Genomic DNA, 21,955 nt, shown 5'->3' with positions numbered 1-21,955 from the left:
CTGCTAGAGATTAAGTTAGTGTACTCTTTCAATTTAAGTGCACTTATGAAATCCATTCATTCTGAATTCAACTACCTGGAACAAAGACTATCTACACAATCTTCTTTGTCTTTATGTCCCTTTGCTGATTTGAGATTAAAATGTTCTGTTTAAATTGAGTTACATGTAAGAGCATCAGATATATAGCTGTGATCATTTGCCTGAGTGTTTTGATGGCTTCACTGCTAACTGAAATGTCTTTTTGTATGGTGGGGAGTCAAACAGAGACCCATCGTTCAGCTCCATCATGATTTACCATAGCCTCTCCTGAAGGCACAGTTACAATGGGGCTATTTTTAGCTCTAATGCTTTCAAATGCTTGTGAGTCCCATAGCAAATGAAACGCAATCTTTTTTCCTAAGGTCAAAAATCAATCATTGATGTTTGAGGAAAATGGCAAAGGCTTTTTCAGGATATTGGTCCAAAGTACTGTATGTTAAGCCAATCCAGATTCATAAGGAAAAAGCTTTATTTTAAATAAATGTTTGATCATGTTGTTTCCTGGGGGATTTACCCTGACACCTTATAATGATTTGATTTGCAACTTAATTAGGCTGTGCCTAAAATAGCAGAGGTGATAAGAGTATACATGAGATTATAACACATTTTAATGCTCAGTCCAAAATCTATTATAACACCCTTGACTGTAATGAAAGGGATTTGACTGCCATTGAAGACTACATGTGTGGGCATGCCCTGTCTGTGTGGTCTTAAGAGCACCCACCCACCCAGCACCAATTTTTGGTTGAGAATAGTCAGTGGTTTTCATGTTGTGTTGATTAGCAATTTTTATGACAAATAATAAATATTTACACATTAGGCTATGTTAATTAAATAATTAGAATAAACAGAGATACATTGTATCATGACCTCTTTCTTTATTTTCTTCGCTGAGCTCATTGATCTGAGGTTTTGTGTAATGAATACTAACTGGATACCTGGCTCTGAGAGATCCATGGTGAGATTGCATTTTAAGGGCTTAGAATTAACTTTATGAGTGTGAATATCTACTCACACCGATGTCAGTGATGAGGCTCACGGCACTGTCAATGCAATCTTCCTTAGACAGTCACATTTCTTTAGGTGTGATGGCTATTGCTAAAACGAAACACTGATTTATTCTAGGAAAATGATTTCCTTGAATACATTAGAACATATCTGTCCAGTCTTGCTAAAATGACCAAACACAGTACTTGAAGTGAAATGAATAAGTTTCAGTCACTACTCAACTAAAACAAGTAGTGTTGAAGCAAGTATTGGAAACAAACAACATATTATTTTGTACCTAAAATTCAGAAGACAGTCTTTGGTTTATCGTAATAAATGTTATTACATGTTATTAATGCATTCATATTGAAGTTTTGCTGTTCCTGTTTTTATGTTTCATAATGTGTATCCAAAAAAAAAAGATTTACAAGTATTGTTAGCAGGATGGGTTTTTTCTAAAAATAAAAATAATAATAAAATACAAATATGGTTATAGCATATTGTTTTATTTCTTTACTTATCATTATTTAAATTTTAAGCGTAAGAATTTTGATATTTGCTCATGTTATTTATTCTATTCACTACTAGGAACAAAAGTCATTTAACAAGTGTTTAAGTGAAATGACCTGATCACTTCTTTGATCATTTACTAAGTGAAAGCCAGACACTTGATGGTTTCATGGGCAGCTTTCTTTTAATTATTGATGATGGAAATAGGAATCTAATTAAATTTCCACCATCTTGAAAGGGCAATAGGCTTCATGTCAGTGGATTCACTTCTGTATGACCAGTACAAACTGAGCCGAGGAATCGATCATCTATATTCATTAGTCTGCAGATCCATCACCAACTTCGTACTATATAATTTAGTTAATTCAGTAAATAGTGCACTTTTACTAGTATAGACTATTATAGACTTTCGGTACATTGTATATCATGTTATATTGTACATATACATTAAGCAGGTCTTTAATGGACTAAATACATTTTTATACTACTGTATGTAGTACTTCATATTTTAGAAAACGGTGTCTTGGATACTTAAATGTAAATTGTCATCTATGTCATATATGGTAATCAAAATGAACTGTAGGCTCTATAAACACTCTCACTAGACTGAAATACTAAACACACACTATGCTAATGTTATTGTTTTATCCATCAATACATCAGCTAGCAAAAATGTGCATGTTTACATTATTACTTTACAACTGACCGGCTGCAAATTGAATAAAGGCTGTAGTTTTAATGGAATGAGCATAGATTCCTTTATTGTCTTTGCGCAGAGTATGGTCAAACTTAACAGTCATGCATTAACACATCTCCACGCCCACAAACAAACAAAGAAGAATAAATACAATAGAAAAAAAATAGAAAAGGCATGGAAATGAGATCGTCAAGCTGCAGCGCCTGTGTACGCCGCCTTCATAGACTCATGCTGTAATAGTCATAAATGTGTGCACGTTATTGCATGCTATTGCATTATCCTTAGGAACAAAAGCACCCCTGTCTTTCACCATTAACTAAAAATTCGAAACACATTCAGTAAAAAATATCATAAAACAATGTATACAACATTAAAACATAAAAATAAGACATGTAAAGTTATTTAAGTAGTATTAAAGTGTAAATTGCATGTGTCTAGAAAGCAGTAAAATAACACCCTTGTGTGACTTCCGTGGAACACTGTGTGACTTCTCTACACTTATGTTGACCTGTATTTTTTAAAAAGGTGTCTGGGTCATCCAGGAAAGTTCCATTGTGGTAACCATTTGTTAACAGTTAAAGAAATCTCTGTCTGCAGTTTGAAAACTCCTACTCTGCACAATTCAGGGGTAGAGCAGATGATTAATAGATGTGACATATAAAATGACAGATATTACAAATAACAAAGATTGTAGCAATTGTGCATCAGCTTGAATCTGCTGCCTTACCCCAGCTCGCTCAGCTCTCAGTTTGTCAGCGTTACAGTGCAGTTTTAATTGTATGTCACTTAACAGATATATATATATATATAAAAAAAAAATTCACGATTAGTTGCACCGAGGCACATGCTTCACATTTAAACAAAGCTCACTTCTCTTTTGCTTAAACTATTAGCATAAAACAAAATGCACTTCACTGAAGTTCGGTGTCAGAGATCTCAGGATGAACTCTTTCAACACTGATTCGAGCTTACTGTAAGCGAAGCAGTTTTTCATACATGCTTAGAGATGATGGTCTAGAAAAATCTAGATGGTGATGGCCTTGAAAGGTTAATATAGATTTTTCATTTGCAAGCAAGCAGTTTGGGGGATTTTGAAGTCATGTAAAGTGTGTGTATGCTTTTTTTTAAGAAAATTGTTCCTAGGCTTATTTTCACAAGGTATTAAACTCATATATGTGTATAATTGTGTGAGCCTGAAAGCATAAAATTACATTGCATAGTAATAGCACATAATTAATAGAATATAATTAATGAAGCGGCATAGCTGTGTATTAAATATTGCTTGAATTGCTTTGAAAAGGATTTACATTAAGGTGAAAATACTTTTCACTTTAGACAGCTAAGTTTTTCTAAACATATTTAAGTTTAATTTTTATTTGATGGAGCACTTCGTTATTCTCTCTCTCTCTCTCTCTACCTCTCTACACTACACTTTAGTTGTGTGAGAAATGATATTGAAGTGTCATCTGTTTGTGCAGAATCTGAAATGTGTAATTATAGGTTGTTATAATATAATATTATAACAGTAATATGGTATAACAGTTTTGATCATTTGAAAACAGTTTTTAATGGAAGTAAAATGTGTTTAGAGTTTAGCATTAAAGAAAGTAACACTTTTTGAGTAATGCGTGCCATGTGCAGTTACAGTTGTGGAAAACTTTTATAACAATGTAAGTGACTGTAGAACACGGTAGCACGCTTTTTTTGGATTGGGAAAGAGACAGCTTAGGTTCTCGCAGAACTCAGTGAGAAAGGAATGAGAAGACGCATTGGGCTTTAACTAGTATACTGACCTCGGGTGGTTTCTAGGAAAAAGAGAAGGCCTTTTGACAGACAAGTGCATGTTGTGAAGGAAAATACTGTTCCCACACAAAGTTAAATGGCCTGGGACGAGAGGTGAAGCTGAGCGTAAAAAAGGAGTCTATAAGATTTGCATTACCCTGGAGCCTAGGAGTTTGACATTCCAACAGGTCTAGGTAAGAAGGAAAGAAGTGTAGACAGAAAAACCTAATGAATTGTGAGTTTGTTTATAGGTGTGAGTGTGTAATTAATCAGTGTGTGAATATGAAAGCAGATCAGCAAAATAAGTAAATAAATGCATATAGTGACTTTATGGTGGGTAAGCAAATAAATTCCACAATAAGGGGGTGAATGAAAGAATACATTTGTTTTTAATGTACATATATGGGTAAATGTGTGGGCAATTACATCAGCGTAGGACTTTACTATAATAGGTGTTATTTATACCAGAAAAGTCAAGAAATTAACAATATACAGACATTTTTGTAAAATAAAACTAAGTAAGTCACAGCTCAATCACTGTAATTAGTATCTTTCCAAAACCCAGCAGCTATCAATGAAAATACAATACAATACAATACAATACAATACAATACAATACAATACAATACAATACAAACATATAGTCTTTTATTAATGGACCATGTAGTTAATGTTACATGTAGATGTTTTTGTCTCACTTAAAGAGCAGTGTAATTTTACACAGGCTGAAATAGTTTCCTAATATAGACAGTGTGTTTTCTTACATACAGTAAAAGTACTGTAGTGGAGAGAGTTTGTGATTGACATTTCAAAATAAACTGCAGAGAGGACTTTAAAATCCCCAGAATCAGAATCCCTAATCAGAACCAATATTTAAGTAGCCGCAATGCAGTCAGTACTAGAAACTAGGGCCTCCTTTTGTGTACAATATAGCATCAATTTGCCTTGGGAATGACAGATACAAGTTCTGCACAGTCGCCAGAGGGATTTTGAGCCATTCTTCTTGCAGAATAGTGGCCAGGTCACTACGTGATGCTGGTGGAGGAAAACGTTTCCTGACTCACTCCCCCCAAAGTGACTCAATAATATTTAGATCTGGTGACTGTGTAGGCCATGGGAGATGTTCAACTTCACTTTCATGTTTATAAAACCACTCTGTCACCAGTCTTGCTGTGTGTATTTGTTCATTATCATCCTCATCAATTCAGGATGCAATGTTTTGAACCATTGGGTGCACAGGGTCCTCCAGAATGGTTCGGTAGTCCTTGGCAGTGGCCATCTAGCACAAGTATTGGGCCTAGGGAATGTCATGATACTGCAGCCCAAACCATCACTGATCCACCCCCATGCGTCACTCTGGGCATACAACAGTCTGGGAGGTACGCTTCTTTGGGCTTCTCCAAACCATAACTTTCCCGGATGTGGAAAAGACAGTGAAGGTGGACTCTTTAGAAAACAATACATGTTTCACATTGTCCACAGCCCAAGATTTTTGCTGCTGGCACCATTAAAACCGACGTTTGGCATTGGCACCAGTGACCAACGGTTTGTTCATAGCAGCCTGGCCATGTCCATTGACCCTGTGGAGCTCTCGATGAACAGATTTGGTGAAAACAGGAAAGTTGAGGTGCACATTTAATTCTGCAGTGAGTTGGGCAGCTGTGGTTTAATGTTTTTTGGATGCTAAAAAGATCTAGGTTAGCACCCGGACATCCCTTTTAGACAGCTTCCTCTTGCATCCACAGTTACTACTGTTGGATGTGGTTAGTCCTTTTTGGTGGTATGCTGACATTACCCTGCACACTGTGGCTCTTGATAGTTCACAACAACTTGCTGTCTCAGTCACAGATGCGCCAGCGAGATGGGCACCAATGGCAGTGGTGGCTCAGAGGGCTAAGGCACTGAGTTACTAATCGGAAGTTTGGCGGTTTGATCCCAAGCTCCTTCAGGTTGTCACTGTTGGGTCAAGGCCCTTAACCCTATCTGCTCTAGGGGCGCTATATCATGGCTGATCCTATGTTCTGACCCCAATTACACTGGGATATGCGAAGAAAGAATTTCACTGCTGTAATATATATGTGACAAATAAAGGCTTAACTTATGAAACCTGGCCAGTGTTTCAGTTTCATTGTCCAACCCATGTGTTTGTGTATATATATATATATATATATATATATATATACTGTATATATACTATATTGTTTTTAAATTTTGCCATCAGAATTATTTAAAAAATTGATTTCATTATTAGTAAGCTTTTATACTAGCAAAATAAAAATGATTTGCTGTTATAAACAAATGTGTACACAAACAGGATACAGCAGGTACCAGATGCCTATTGTAAATGGAAATATCCTACATTTTTTAATTAAAGTATTCACATTGCATTTTGCTAAAAAGTTTCTCTAACTAACGTGAAACTATTAAATCATTAGAGCTGCAATCCACTACATTTCCCCAAAATTTAACCCCGGGGCAAAAAAGAATAAAACATCCGGAGAAACGTTAATGTCATTTTAAGGTACAGTATGACTTACTGTTACAACGGAACCTTAAGAGCTCGAAAAAGAATCTTGAAAAGACAGCATCAGAAATTAAATATTGTTGGTAAAGGTTTAGGCTGACTCAATAATGAAAATGTCTTCCTTTTTATAGTCAGAGTCATTAGAGAGTGCTTCTTCTTTATAGACATGCTAGCATAGGCCAGCTACAGTACTGTATGTCCCTTAGAAATAAGAGCATGGTGAAATTATTAAAAGAAGGTACAGTTAAACCCACAAATTTACTTACTGTACAATATTTATTGTATCTAGTGTTCTGTTCATCTCTAGCTTCCTCCATCACATGCACACATACAGTACATACACAGAATGTTCAGAATGCTCACAAAGTGTAAGATTACAGAGTTTCATGCTAAACCCTTCACCAAACTATTCTTTTTCCATCTGCTCCAGCACTGAAGTGATCTTTGGTTATTACTGCAGGATATGTTTGCTCTTTGCTTCATTGATCTATTCATTAATTAGACATCAATTAGAATAACATGTAAAAAAATTTACTAAGAAGGTGTATCTTTTGATTTAGTTAATATTGTTAATGTTTTGAAGGGGAAAACTATATGCGCATAAGACAATATGATATGCTCTAAAATAGAACAATTTATAGGTAGCCAAGATAAATACAAAATAATGACCATGAATTTGTAATCCGCAACTCTTACCTGATGTTGTTTTCGCAAACATCACTAATTGTTGTCACAGATACCTGGAACATTCCTGGACCATAGCCACAATTGTTACCAGTTGTATCATTGTTATACCAGTATATCTTTACATTAGCTGAGACACTGGAGATGAACTCCTCATGTGTCTGTTCCTCACCTTCATGGTGTCTGTTATCAAAGAATGATTAAATAGCAGCCTGTGTGATACTTGATGCCTGTTACACACCACTCATTGTCTAAAACGCTGATCACACAGCTCTAATTAATGATGTTAAATGTCATGGACATGTGATACCTTAGTGGTGATAAAGTTTCTAGATTATCTTCTCTTGATAATTGTGGAATTAGCTAGACTAAGTAGCACCATTTGCTCATTAGAGGCATTAAAGTGGTTCAATTGATCTTTTTTGTACCATGAAATGCGATATGCCTTCATAATACAGTTATGTGAGCAAAATTACTTATTAAGAGATTTTAGCACTAAAAACTTTTTCTATTTTGATTTAATTTTGTTAAGTAGAGAAAGAGTTCCTCTACCAACATGGGCAATTTGAATGACTAATGTCAGTTAATTTAAAGCAAAGCTACTGTATGTGCTACTTTTTCATTACCTTTGGTACAGAAGTGTATGCATGAGTATATTTTAAATAATGTGTGTTTCCAAAAAAAAAAATTATCAGTGATCAGGACATACTCATAAACATGGCAACGGTTACCTTTAGTTGTTTTATTTATTTATTTTTTTTTTTTTCTATTAAGTTATGGCTATAAATAACCAATAAATTTGAAGTGGATACATTTTGTTTTGTAAATGTCTTTTGAATTTGAAATAAACTCATTATTCTTTATCCTGCTTCCCTTAAATATTATGTTTTTGTTGCCATCATTTTTTTATGAAGTCATGGCATCAGTTCACCTATCACACCAAAGAAGGCCTAATGACTATAGTGTCTGCTTCTTCATTTAGGAAAATAATGTATTTAAATGTACAGTATGTGATTGCCTGCAACAGTACAGTAGCTGTGCTACAGAAATCATTCTGGTTTACGTTTATAAAACCAGCTATGTTATTTTTAGGGATTTGGTTTGCCAAAATGGATCCATGACCCCTGATTTAGAGGATCTGTGTGATGATTTCTAAAGCAGTGCATAATTCCTAGACACATACAAACAAATTATGGAAATATGTCTTCAATAATTAAATAATTCATCTTTTCTTTTTTTTCTGACATATTATATACAGTATCTAGAAAATAATATTCACTGGAATATGGCTGGAAATATTTGATGCCTGATCATGACTCTCATATGTGAGCTATACCCAGATTTTTTTTTATAAAACTTCGGAAACACCCACTTGTTTAGAATAGTGTTTTTTCAACCCTGGCCCTGTATAACCCCTTCGCCTACACATTTTACTGTTTTCCTACTCTATCACAGCAGGCTCAATTCAGAAAAAGACTGTTAATTAGTTAAGTTGTTAAATCAGGTGTGCTGAGAAAACATTAACATGTTCAGGGTAATGGGTCCTCCAGGACCAGTGCTGGGAAACACTGATCTAGAACGTGATTGCTTGCTGTAGCATTAAAAAGTCCTTTCTTCTGGAAGGGGCTCATGTTTGTTGGTCCTATGCATAAAAACAAACACATGGTGTGCCAAGATTGGTTAGGAAGAATTTGAGTGATCTGCACAGAACCCTGGCCTCAACCTTACTGAATAATGGAACAAATGCATGGCTAAATAAAATGAAACACGAACTGCATGACCGAGTTCTCTACCCAAAATCAGTGCTTCGTCTGACTAATGCTCTTCTAGCTGGTTTGTCATAAGACACTGTCAAGATGTAACGAATGCCTTTACAGAAGATTGGCAACTGTTACAATGGCAAAGGTGGGATCATCATTCATTCAATTTTTATACCGCTTAAGTTGGCCGCAGGAAGCCTAAAACCTATCCCAGTAGACGAGGGAGGGTACAGTACCATTCCATTGTAGAGCAAACATGCACACACTCATTCACAGACTATGTGCAGTCTGGGAATGCCAATTAACTTACTTCTGCATGTGTTTGGAGTGTGGAAGAAAACCGGAGCACCTGGAGGGAACCCACCAAGCACAGGTAGAACATGTAATCTCAGAGATCCGGGAAAAGAATCAAACCCCCACACCTGGTGGTGCAGTGCCACAGTGCTAACCACTATATGGCCTTACTGCCTAAGTGGGAACCAACCTCATCTTAATTCATTTGAAACAGGATGGTCAATGAACACATTTGGACACTATGGTCAAGTGTTCATATTTCTGCACTGCCTGAGTGTTTAATGGAGCATTTTTTGTTAAAAAGCATACCTTCATGTATTCAAGTCTGACATAGCTAATGTGCTCCAACAGCAGCTGGATATATTTATTCTGACAGCCTGTGTACTGCTAATGAAGAGCGAGAGGGGTGAGGGAGCTGTGAACACATGTCCAGGAGTCTGCAAGCCCGGTCTACTGTAGGCACACAGGATTAGCGACAGCAGGAATCTTTTGATCTTCTTGTTTATTGCACATCAGGTGTCCTCCTCAAGGACAAAGATAAGAGAACATACTTTAAAGCACTGCCAGATAGGAAGAATGCCAATATTGTCCTTTTAAAAACCCGGTAAAGTTTATTTATTATATATTCAGCTTTTCTATTTGGCAGGAAGAATACACTTATATTTCAGTGACATAATTTTAACTAATCCCACTGTTGAGAGTAAATCCAGTACGTGTATTAAGAAGATTAAATACTAATACTCACTTTATAGATACCTAATAACAGACCATTCAGTTATTGCCCATCCATTCATTCAATTCAACAAATCTATGCGATGATGAAACTAAACCTCATTTTATTCAGAGAGTTGGAATAAAACAAATAGATTTTGTCAGGATTATACAAGATGGCAGCAAAACCTTCGAAGCTTTGAATATAAACTAGTGATGGGAAGTTTGGATCATTTTAGTGATCCGGTTCTTTGAATCTCGTTCATCAGAATGAACGAATCTTTTTTTGAGTGATTTAGTTCATTTTGTTCTTTTAATCAGAAAACATTTTTTAACAAACAGACTGCCTATAGTTCTAGTAATTAAAATATTACAATGCAGCTAAGGACATACAGTATTATGATAAACAGAATGAGCAGCTCACCTCTCATATCTTCTGGTCCGAATCATTTGTTTTTTTGTATCTATTGCACTGCATAGCGTCTAAGAATTTTTAACCATTCTTCCAGAAGCAAATTTGTTAGGTGATGTTGGACGAAAAGGCCTGGCTCCACTCTAATTGATAGAATCATATTTAACTTTGTGGATTAAGAATTGAATGTTCAAATGAGTTGAAAGTTCATATTCCAGTGAAGCGGCAAGCGAAAACTTTTGGCAAAATAGAGTATTCTTTTCACCTCAGTTTTTTGGTTCGGCATGTGCAGTACCATTTGACTGAGATTTCATAAAGAAATGTGTATGGAGGGCATGGGTTAAAGCTAATACTGTTCCTTTACTTGTCTTATTATATGTTTTAGGAAATCTTACAAAAATCTGACTACTTTGATTATCCTTTCACATTAAGATGATCACACTGAACTCTTTTTTTATGAATTCTGATTTTATTTCTAATATAAACTAGCACTGGCAAAAGAAAAGACTAGCGTTACTAATTTTTAAAATTGTAAGTATTGTTTAGTGAATCGGAGACAATGTAACAATTCCTGTCCTGTATTTGGCACTTAAACCCTGTTCAGGCCTCTTGGGCTCTAGATATCTCCTCATCAGCAGTAACAGACTGGAGGGTATTTTGCTAATGGATTCCCCTGGGTTGCTGGACAAGGGACCAGTGAATGAACAATAGTTGGATTGGATGGGAAGACAAATGGAACATTAATGTCAGATGGGTTAGATTCATGGTGCATGTGTTTCTCTTGGGTTTAACTTTCAATAGAGGGCTGAGCCTGCAGAAGTGTTACAGTATGTAGCTGGGACAGCTGTGTGCAGACATGGGGTCAGGCTTCAACCACCCAAAACAATACAGGGCAGGTCATTACTTCTTCAGTTTTTCACATTGCTGTTGGGTAACTTTGTACCACTCTTTTTTCCAAAAAAGCAAACGGCTCAGCTTTGCTTGATGGTTTGTGACCATCCGTCTTCCTCTTGATGACATTCGAGATGTTTTCCGGAGTAAATTGCAGCAGTCTCCTATTTTTTTTTTCCAAAGCTGTATATCATGTGCAGGTTTGTTGTGGTGAAGTATGAACATTTTGTGCCGTGTGTATGTGTATGCATGTGTGTGATAAAGGTTCTGGTTGAAAAGATATAGTCCTATTTTATTCTGCGAGACTGAGGACAGGGTAATACTCTGGGAGAAGACACTGAGAAGTCTGATGTCAGCTGTCAGAAAAGGAAACACTTCCTGGAACACACTGGTGTTGGTTATGTGATGAAATTTGATGAAATTTGTATAGACACATCTTAAATATAGACCTCTTTATATAGCAAACATTGATTCATGGAGCTTATAAAGTGGCAGGTGTGGGCTGGAGGTATTTTTCCTTAAAGTTCTTTGTCTACACGTTGCTGTCTCTCATTTTTATACCTTTGCTTTTATTTTCCTTACTGTCTTGCTGACACATTTCATTTGTGAACTTAAAGAAATGAAAGCAGCAGGTGGTGGGTTATAAGAAAATTTAAATTTATTAGCATGGAATGAGCAGGATGGTTCTTTACTCCTGTATTGCTCTTTGCCTCTTTCCAGGTTCAGATTTTCTTTGCAATACGCACATCATTCCAGTCAAGAACGAGGAGGGTGTGGTGATGATGTTCATCCTGAATTTTGACTATGTTCTGGAAGAGGACAGCAGTGATTCCCTGGAAAGGCTCAACCTAACCCCTCCTCCCAAATCTGATTACAGTAAGTCTAATGTCCTGCACTATTTAACAATGTTAATCAAGCTATATTTTCCACTCCTAATTATTTTTTATGCCTCTGCTGCCCGGCAGGATGTTTTAGGATTGTCCATCAATGCATGGGTCCATCTAAGCCTAAGACATCCAAGTTAATTTGAAGGATCTTGACAATGTTTGTAGGCTTTTTCTATATTTAAATATAAAATACAAACATTTTGTCTTAATTACCTTTCTTTCTGTTGCAAGTATGAAATTTGTGCGTCAGTGGCTGAGGTTATTTGATTAGAGCACAGAACACAATTTTAAAACATCAAGGCTGACTCAGTTTTCTCCATTTCACGTGGAGAATGTGGTACCATTTTTATGCGAAAACGTCTTCCATGATTATGCTGTTAAGATTTCTTGTGGCCTGGGATGACTAAAATACACACTACTCTTGAGAAGGACACATTAGCCCCAGAGCGTAGGTCCTTTTACTAGCAAGTCCTTCACAGTTGAGACACAGCCTGGTATTCCTGCAGATGTTGTGGTCAGCCCACTGGGTCAGAACCTGCCTGATGGTGCTCATTTAGCTGTTTAGAAACAGAGGCTCGGCGTGGCGCAGTAACACAGCACGAGGTCAGCGGTGGAACTATATTCATCCGAGAGCAGCCCATAAGAGAGACTTCACAGGAAATTGTGATCGACCAAACACCCTCCATTTCTCACGCAGAACAGAAACAGTGGCAGATTATTAGCTTGGAACAAGATTATCACAGATGATGTATGCTTATTAATGCTTCACTCAACATCCTGTATATCACCTTTACTGACCTTTCCATTGTTCTTGGTGAGCAAATGGAACTTAAACATTCTGTGTGTGTGTGTGTGTGTGTGTGTCAAAATCTATTTTCCAATCTAGTATCTTTGCTTTTTCTTTATGGCAAATTATGGCAAAACCTTTGGATAATCATAAAATCTAATACTGTCACTTAGCTGTCTAATAAATGCAGATGCTAGACATAAATACTATTAAGAGAAAGTAATCAAATATTTCAATGAGACATTTTTATTGTATGTCTTTGAAAGGAGGTGTCACTGTAAATCAATCCAAATCATCTATGTTCCTATAATTAAATATTTTTTATCTTAATGCAAGTTGTCTCTTTCAGAATGAAAGAGAAGGAGGGATCACAGAATAATACCGGATCAGTGAACACTCATGGCAGATTTTGAGAGATGATAGACAGTGCTCTAGATAAAATAATAATCAATCAATTAATAAATTAAAAGATATGGTAAGACAAGGTAACATAATAAAAAAAAACCTGGTTAAAATTATTTGGAAAAATACTGTTTATTCCTTTATATATTTGATATAGTATACTATATATATACACACACACACACACACACACACACACACATATTATTCTGCATGATGTTTTCACATTGTATAGAATTCATACTAAATTTGTTGGCTTTTGACACCTTTTCCTAGATCAAGACAAGAACTAATTATTAATTACAACTAATAATTTATTCTACAATTTATGGTTCTCCTAAAATTCGAATTTAGAACTAGCTGTTAGACTACAACAGTCTTAGGATAAGGCAGTGTCCATTCATCCATCCATCTATACAGGAAGCTTTGTAGTCCAATTAGGGGCCGTGTAAGCCAATGGTGATTACCATTGTATTTATTACTATTTTACTTAGTAGGACCTCCATTCAACATTCGCACACTACAATTTGGGAACTCCAGTTATCCTAATTTGCATGTCTTTGAACTGTGGGAGAAAACCAGAGTACCCGGAGGAAACCCACCAAACACGCACACAGACCCTTAGGTGGGAATGAAGCCCAGACCCTGAAGGTGCAAGGCGACAGTGCTAACCATGAAGCTACCGTGCCACCAGGGCAGAGTACATGAAGCATAAAAGTTGCTTTCTCTCACCCCTTACACTTTCACCCTCAGAAACTGTAGTCTCAGCTCCTAAAAGCTAAATCTAATCTAAAACTAATAGCTGAATTCACAAATTCCTTTGACTGGATAAAGTGTTTTACAAAAATATGTTATGTATAAAGATTCATTTGTGAAATGCAACTGTCTGTGAAATATTTAATTTAATGTCAATTTAAGTTATTGCGATTGTACCAGTATACCCTGTTACTGGTTCCTGTGAGAGTAAAGAATGCTGCAGTGAGGATAGGGATTAGGATAATGTTCCATATCTGTGTGTTTCCAACCAGGCTTAACCATTTAATCACTGTTTGCCCTGAGTCATCAGATCTGGAATTCCATTCTCAGCCTGGCACATCCTGTTGGGAAAGAGTTATTTTTAGCGCTCTCTCTCTCTCTCTCTCTCTCTCTCTCTCTCTCTTTCTCTGTGTGAGGGGGTTGTGGATGTGTGAATCAACTGACATGGTCTTGGGCCATCAAGGTGTCAAGACAGACCTGATACGAGGTGTTAAAGCCTCATCTTGCACCAAGCACATGGCAGCCCTGTACAGTTCTTTCCCTTTCTCTTTCTTCCCCTATATATAAATGATGCTACTGGGAATTGTTTACACATGTTTATACATATTTGCACATGTGGATGGGTGTAGGAGTAATCAAAACTGACTACCTGTATCAGCAAATTTCCCAAGGTTCCCATAGAGGTTAAACAGAGGACAGCAAAGGCAGAAGAGATCATCATAAGAAGTCATTAGATCTCCTGAGTATACACACACAAATCTGCCTCATTTAATGCCCACTAAAAGTACAATCAGTCCGACGGGGAAATCCATATGGCAAATCCAGGCTCATTGAAAAGTTACTTACCAAGCAATAAGAACATAATTAGGATTGTATAATAACCAGAAAGTTGATTGTAGCAAAGCCATTACCTTCCGATCCCTTAGGGTCCTAAACTTGCAGATACAAATGCATATCCATTAAAGGTTTCTAGGTTACAGAGAAATCTTTTTACCTGAGGCAGGAGAAGGAACATTGCTTTGAGTTTCATTTGCATGTAAATCTATACACTAAGCCTTCTAACCTGAAATAGATCTTTTGAATAGGACTAGCTGAAAGCAGCACACCAAATATGTACAATCTTCTATCATATTGGCTATATTTGTTTTTCTGATTTATTTTAGTGTTACTAAATAAATGCACTCAGGTATTTTACTTAAATGTGACAGATTGTACTTCCATATTGTTGTTTTGGTTGCTTTTCTATTTATTTAATTACTTTGCTTTGCAATGCTTGGGCATTGGTGGCTCAGTGGTATGTTTCAGGTGTTTCGCCTGCCATGCGGAACGTCTGGGTTTGATTTCCAGCCAATGCCCAAACCCCAACCACTGGATGCAGTGCCGGTCCCAAGCCGGGAGGGTTGCATCAGGAAGGGCATCCGGTATAAAACCTGTGCCAAGCTTGTATGTGCGGACCAGATGGTCCGCTGTGGCGCCCCCTGTCCAGGAGCAGCCAAAAGACCAACAGCAACTTGCTTACCTATTTGATTTACTTTCTTGTGTAAAAGTCTTCACTGAGCTGTCCTCATAGCTAACTTCAAATGAATGTCCATCAGTTCTTTCAGGTACTTGTAATGGAATAGTCAGTCGTCAACTCTCTATCTTGTCCATTCAGTGACATCTCTGTCCCTCTAGTGAGGTCTGTGTTTGTGTCCGGTAGAATCCATTCACAATTTCACATCTTTAAAGACTACCTCCAATACTACTTTTAATGCACCCATTATGAGTAGCAAGTATGCCCTGTCTTTGTTAATTTAGGTTTCCATTAGCCATTCCATCAGTGATTTTAAAGGTTAGTGGAAGCCATGAGGCCAGTTCCCTTTAGGATGTGTCAACCTAAATATTTAATTTTGTTATGCTTTAATGTTTCACAATTCCTAAAGCACAATGCTTAACATCCGACCACCTGCATGTCTACACCGCCACCAATAACAAGCTGTATTTGTACAGCCAATATAAAAAGATTTTTTTTTATTAATTTCTTGTTTTTTAAAAGATGCTCAGTGCATATATTTGTACAGGACTTTAAATTGAATTTGAGTGTAGTGCACTTGCCGTTATCAGTAAATGGAGTCCATAAAGAGACATTAGTGCCAGACCAGCTTGAGTCTGTGAAGGTGATGGATGCAAGAAGAGAAAGTAGGCAGCCAAGATAGTTTAATATATCTTTATACATTATTAACCTCCACTGCACAGATCTGCATGCCCTCTGTCAACATCATTCACAATCACACAGAATCACATTAGGCTTTAGGAGCGCATGAAGAGCTGTAATCTAAATGAGTTTTTAGAGACACAGGCACATGTGCCAACTTTCACTATTCCCATGCATTAATAATTCGCTAGGGATTCTCACGTAACCATTTGAAACCAGCCTAAAGTATATCATGCATATTTGTTGTAGACTATCCATTTCTTTGATCAGTTTTCATAGCTGGTGAACATAAGCTGTTTGATAGGCTCTGAAATACGAATCCTTCAGTTAAATTTCCAGTGCGATAGACTTCTGACCCACGGGCAGCAGAGCTGATCTGTGTTTGTGTGAGAGGGACAGATAACAGGCATGCGTCATGTTCAGTACTTGTTTAAACATCGGTGCATGTGAATGCAGACCGGTTGTATGATGTAGACTGAAGAGCTTGTTGAGTGAAGCCTTTCTTGTATAGCTCCAAGAGCTGGATTGCTGTCATTACAGTGTAGCAGCTCTTTCCGACCCTCCCTAAGAGGTTTTCCGCGTAGTTTTAACCAGAACTCATGTATATTGCATTCTGTACCGGTGTGGGCTGTTTACTACATACTATTCTTTATGCAAGATTTCATTTGCTGTCCTATAAAGTCATGTGACCAGTCATGAGATCAAAAAGTATCATTCCTCCGTCTTTAGCAACCATATTATCCTGATTAGTGTAGTGTTGCAGTAGATTTGTAACATATCTCAGGTACACTGGGCACAAGATAAAAATATGCCCTGGATGTGATGCCAGTTCATTGCAGGGCACAATTCACACAAAGTCACACACTCATTATACTGTATTAAATGCATTGCACAATCATTTCCAAAAATACATTGGTTAAACTACAGTATATACTCAAAGACTAGACAGCTAGCCGACAGCACAGTAATAAGGTTTATACAGCCTGATGTATCCTGTTACTATTAATAAGATAACACTATTGCCTTTTCTCCCACACTTTTCAATTCATACTTTGCAAATTGTTCTAGGAAGCAGTATATTATTTAGGGATAGTACTGCATCCCACAGTGGATGATCTATGTGTAGTTTGCAATTTCGAAGACAGATGATATTACTGCGTGGAAGAGCTTTTCAACTTTATATAGACTTGTCAACAGAGCATCATTTACTCCCTCAGTGTAGACACCTGCGTCTAATTAACAAGTTACTTAGCAGATGCTTCTCATTCTGAAACTAACTAGATATATTGATTGTAAATAAAAGCCAGTAGTCGAGGCAAAAGCTGAATTGGTGCTCATGATAAAGAAGCTGTATTAAAATTTAGGCTGTAGCATATATAAGTGAGTTTTAAAAATATACAATCACCAGCTACTGTATAATATGTAATATTTTAATCTCGCTAAGGTTAACACTCAATTTACTGTACTTACTTACTTATTTATTTCTTCACTTACTTATGTACCTAATTCGTAGAAATCTGACTTTATGCGTCTTGGATGGATGAAGTTGAGTCATGTCTATTTATATGTACATTTAATAAAATGGCACATTTGTATACATCTTAGAAAACATGTACATGTAAATCATTCACATACTGTACTAAGACTACTACAGAGATATAATAAAGCCTGCAATGTTTCCTGCAGCTGAGATACTACAATCTACAGTATATCAGAAAAATGTCCCTTTTGTCCTTTGGGTTTTGTTTAGAAAATGTGAAGGCCTATTAAAAGTCTCCGAAGGGGGTCTTAGTCAATACATTTTCCCAATATCAATAAAATGATGAATGCAGTACTCTGCGAAGCAATAACCTATAGGTGATCTTCAATACCCTCAGATGTCATGTTTTTATTTAATTACAGAACTCTTTTTTTTATTTTTATATAATTTAATATAGCTGTTAATGTCATAAAGGGTTAAAGGCTTCTTAGGACCAGAAACTGGGCAGACACTTGATATTAATAATGCTTTTCCACTGAAAACCTGTTATGAACTGTATTTATACTTTATATATATATATATATATATATACACTAACAGGCTGAGCAACACAAGGTCATTTACTGTATATGACTTTATATAAATAGAATGTAAATAGTTCCAGGTTTTAGGAATCCTAAATGAAAAAAGAAAGAAATAAACAAAAAAAATTAAAAACGCATTAATTATGAAACTGCAATACACTTAATTAGTGCTATAAGGTTAACACTGCAAAAATCTCTTATAAGCTCTCTCCCACTCAGAATAAAGTCAAAAGTTGGAAAAGCATCTGTTCCTAGGCATAGTGCATACTGAGGTCACACCACATTTTAAATATATGTTTTATGTAATAGGTTGTGGCACAAACTAATCCAAGTTCTTTTACAAAATCACTTTTTTATTACAAATTTTAATGAAATGTCCCTTCTATAATAAAATATGCATCTAGGTGGCAGTTTACAGCTGCGAATAACTTTCTCAGTGCATTTCTTTTGTGCCAACATTGTGTCTGAATGCAAAAACAATATCATTGTATTTATTTATAGAAATCTGGTTTAATTTTACATAGTAATTTTAAATAGTTATCCTTCTCAACCATCTGTTATTTCATGATTGCCTGAAGTGTATCAAAAGCAGGTCTCGCTATAAATGTTGCCAGAACACAGAAGCTTAACTTTTCTTAAGCTTAACAAGATCACTCATGAGAAATACATTTCATGCCAAATTGCCGTACATGGATAGTGGGATAGATAGATGGATTCTGTAGATGGATAAATAGATAGATACTTTATTCATCCCAATGGGAAAATTCACATACTGTATTGTTGGTCGTGACCAAAATTCTAATTTTTCTATGATTAGAATTCCTGGCCTCCACCAAGTTCCACCAATACTTGTGTCTTTTATGTTGCACATTACTACAAGTTTGTGGTGTATATGAAAATAAGGGTAGATTCATAATTTTATTTTTTATTTTTTAGAAATTTCCTGAATCAGCAGCAGCTCCAGCACCAGGAGTATTACTGTGTTGATGTTAAAGGGATATACAGTAGTAACAGATTGTGTAATAGTATACCTCACCAGTTAATGTACATACAAATAAGGAATCTGTTCTTTATATTTGCATGAACAGATTGAAAATAACAAACATGTTTCATCTGGCTTTATTTGTAAACTGTGTGGCATCATCTGTTCAGCATGTGGGTAGTGGTGGCTTAGGAATTAAGGCTTTAGGTTACTGATTCGTATTTTGTACATTCAAACCCCAGGACCGCCATGCTGCCACTGGTGGATCTTAAGAAAGGCTCTGAACCCTCACTCCTCCATGGATGCTGGTATCAAAGCTGATTATGACCCAAAGCTATCTATTGGAAAGGAAAGATACATTTACTGTACTGTAATTTATATGTGAAAAATCTAGACTTAATTAATGTAAGAATTAATATGTAAGGTTATAAAATTACAAGAAACTCTTTTATTCTTTATTTTTTTCCTCTATCCACTCTTAATTTATGACCTTTTATTTCTGGAAAGATTTGATGCCCTCTATTTAAAGACCCATGCGAATGTCATTCATTTTCTTGCTCTAGTTTCCCATTAAACTCCTCTGTGTTTTACAAATCTCTCTTCCTCCATGCCAAAGTATATATTTTTTGCTTCTCATATACATCCCACACCGAGATCCTATGCCCAATGTGACATATTGTCTTTGTGCATTTAGAGTTGTCTTCTTTTTTCATGTTTAATTCCTTTTTCTTTTCCTGTTTTGTTTTTAATAATGGCATAGAATGTTCCAGGCTAAAGAATATCTACACAGAAACCTATTTTCTGCTGCAGTTGTTAAAATCATTCTCTATTCTGTTCAAGATTGCAAAATACTCCAAAGCTGCAAGCTATGCCTGTTGATATTGCCTATATATTTTCCCCTTGTCTTCTCCAGGGAAAGGAAGATTCTTCAGACTCCGCCTGCCTTCCCTGAACTTGTTAGGTTCCAGCAAACAGTCTTTGCCCCAGGAAGACCCTGACACAGTGATGGTAGACTCTCCCAAAGCCAGCAATGACTCGGTGCCCTTGAGGGACTTTCATTCTCTGACTAAGGACAGCTGCAGTCCTGCTGACGCCAATGACACACAGGCTCTTATCAGCTCCAGTCCCCACTCATCCCCAATCAGCGTGTCCGGACCCCTCGACCACTCATCCCCTAAACAACTGTGGGACCGTCCAAGTCTGTCTCAGGCCCAGTCCACCACCTGCTTGGCACAGTCCATCTCCAGAGACAGTGTGTGTAGCAGAAGACGAGCTTCCTCCGTGCATGATATTGAAGGTCTCAGTTCCAACTCCAAACGCCTGTTGCGGGATCGGCACACTAGTGAAGGTAAATAAACTCAGACTTATTTCTTCTGTGCTGCAAGAAGGGATTGTGAGACTTATGAGACACAGAGTTAAGACCGTGAACAGAAAGGCCTGTAACTGGCAAGTCAGTGTTTGTTCCCAAAACAACATGAGCCATAATGCCATATTACTATATTTTATACTGTTTTTTTTTTTTTTCTTTTTTTTTCATTTTAGTCAGATGTCTCACGGGACTTAATGTTGTTTGGGTACAAAAATATTGGCAGAAAGAAAAGAATTTATTTTGATAGTTTTACAATCATTAATTTTGTCCACAAAATATTGATAAACTGCCCTGAATATTGTTTTTTAGATGGAGGCTTACCTTAGGTAAATGAAATCCATAAAACTAACGTAACCAAAGCCTATGGTAACTGAAGCTTCATCATTAATTCCTGATCACTGATCAATGTTCTCCCACATTTCAGACCATGGCCGCAGTGTGAAAGGTAACAGTGTTATGATTGAATGCTTTGCAGTGTTGGCCTGATTACTGCACGTTTTCTAAAGGACAGTTGTTGTCTGATTTCTCTATGTTGTATAACTCCTATCAATATATCTGTGTGATAGACTCAAAGCACGTCTTTACTCAGTCTTACATCCTTAGCATCTAATATCAGATCCACCTCTACTAGAGAATTTATGGAATTAAAATTATAACCCTTCTATGTTGAAGAGTCGTTCCCGAAATCGTTGCTTTAGCCTGATATCACTTCTCAAAGCATCAGTCCTCAGGAAAATGCTCCATAAAGTGACAATCAATGACAAGGCAGCATGTGGAATGATGAGTGAGGAGTCAGAGGTCTGGCAATGGTCAGACAGTAGTTTTAGAGTACAGTGGAGGACAAGTGTGTATGTGAGGTTATGCTAAAACGAACATTTGCTCCTAGCCAGAACTGAAAAGGCTCTTCCCTTTTTCACCCTCTTGCATGAAGCTGATGTGCCGTCATGAGATCTGATAGGAAATCGGTCCTACGTTTGAATGCTGTATATTTGTTCCTTACAAATCCATTGTCAGGATCATATTAGGAGTGTCCCAAGAGTATCCATATATTGGGGGAAAACAGAATTAACAGAATTAATCAATTGGATGTATAACACCAGATGTGTTAACAAGAGTTCATCATAAAAGGGAGAGATGACTTTTATGTGCCTACAAAGTAATACCAATCATGTAGATGATGTTTTTGTAAATAAAGGTACATTATTTCCCCCTGTGTTTGGAGA

General features: G+C 36.6%; 1 protein-coding gene across 1 annotated transcript in view; it reads left to right on the top strand.

Moving 5' to 3' along the window:
• LOC128524160 (potassium voltage-gated channel subfamily H member 7) overlaps positions 1-21,955 on the top strand; it is a 71,403-nt gene that overhangs the window by 13,389 nt on the left and 36,059 nt on the right. The window contains exons 3-4 of the mRNA XM_053496556.1: positions 12,012-12,167; positions 20,277-20,711. Of these exons, the coding sequence (XP_053352531.1) occupies positions 12,012-12,167; positions 20,277-20,711 (591 nt within the window). The remainder of the gene's footprint in view (positions 1-12,011; positions 12,168-20,276; positions 20,712-21,955) is intronic.

The sequence above is a fragment of the Clarias gariepinus genome, chromosome 5 (assembly GCF_024256425.1).
Source record: "Clarias gariepinus isolate MV-2021 ecotype Netherlands chromosome 5, CGAR_prim_01v2, whole genome shotgun sequence".
Lineage (NCBI taxonomy): Eukaryota > Metazoa > Chordata > Actinopteri > Siluriformes > Clariidae > Clarias > Clarias gariepinus.
The sequence above is the reverse complement of the archived record's forward strand: the minus strand, read 5'-3'. Positions and strand labels throughout refer to the sequence as shown.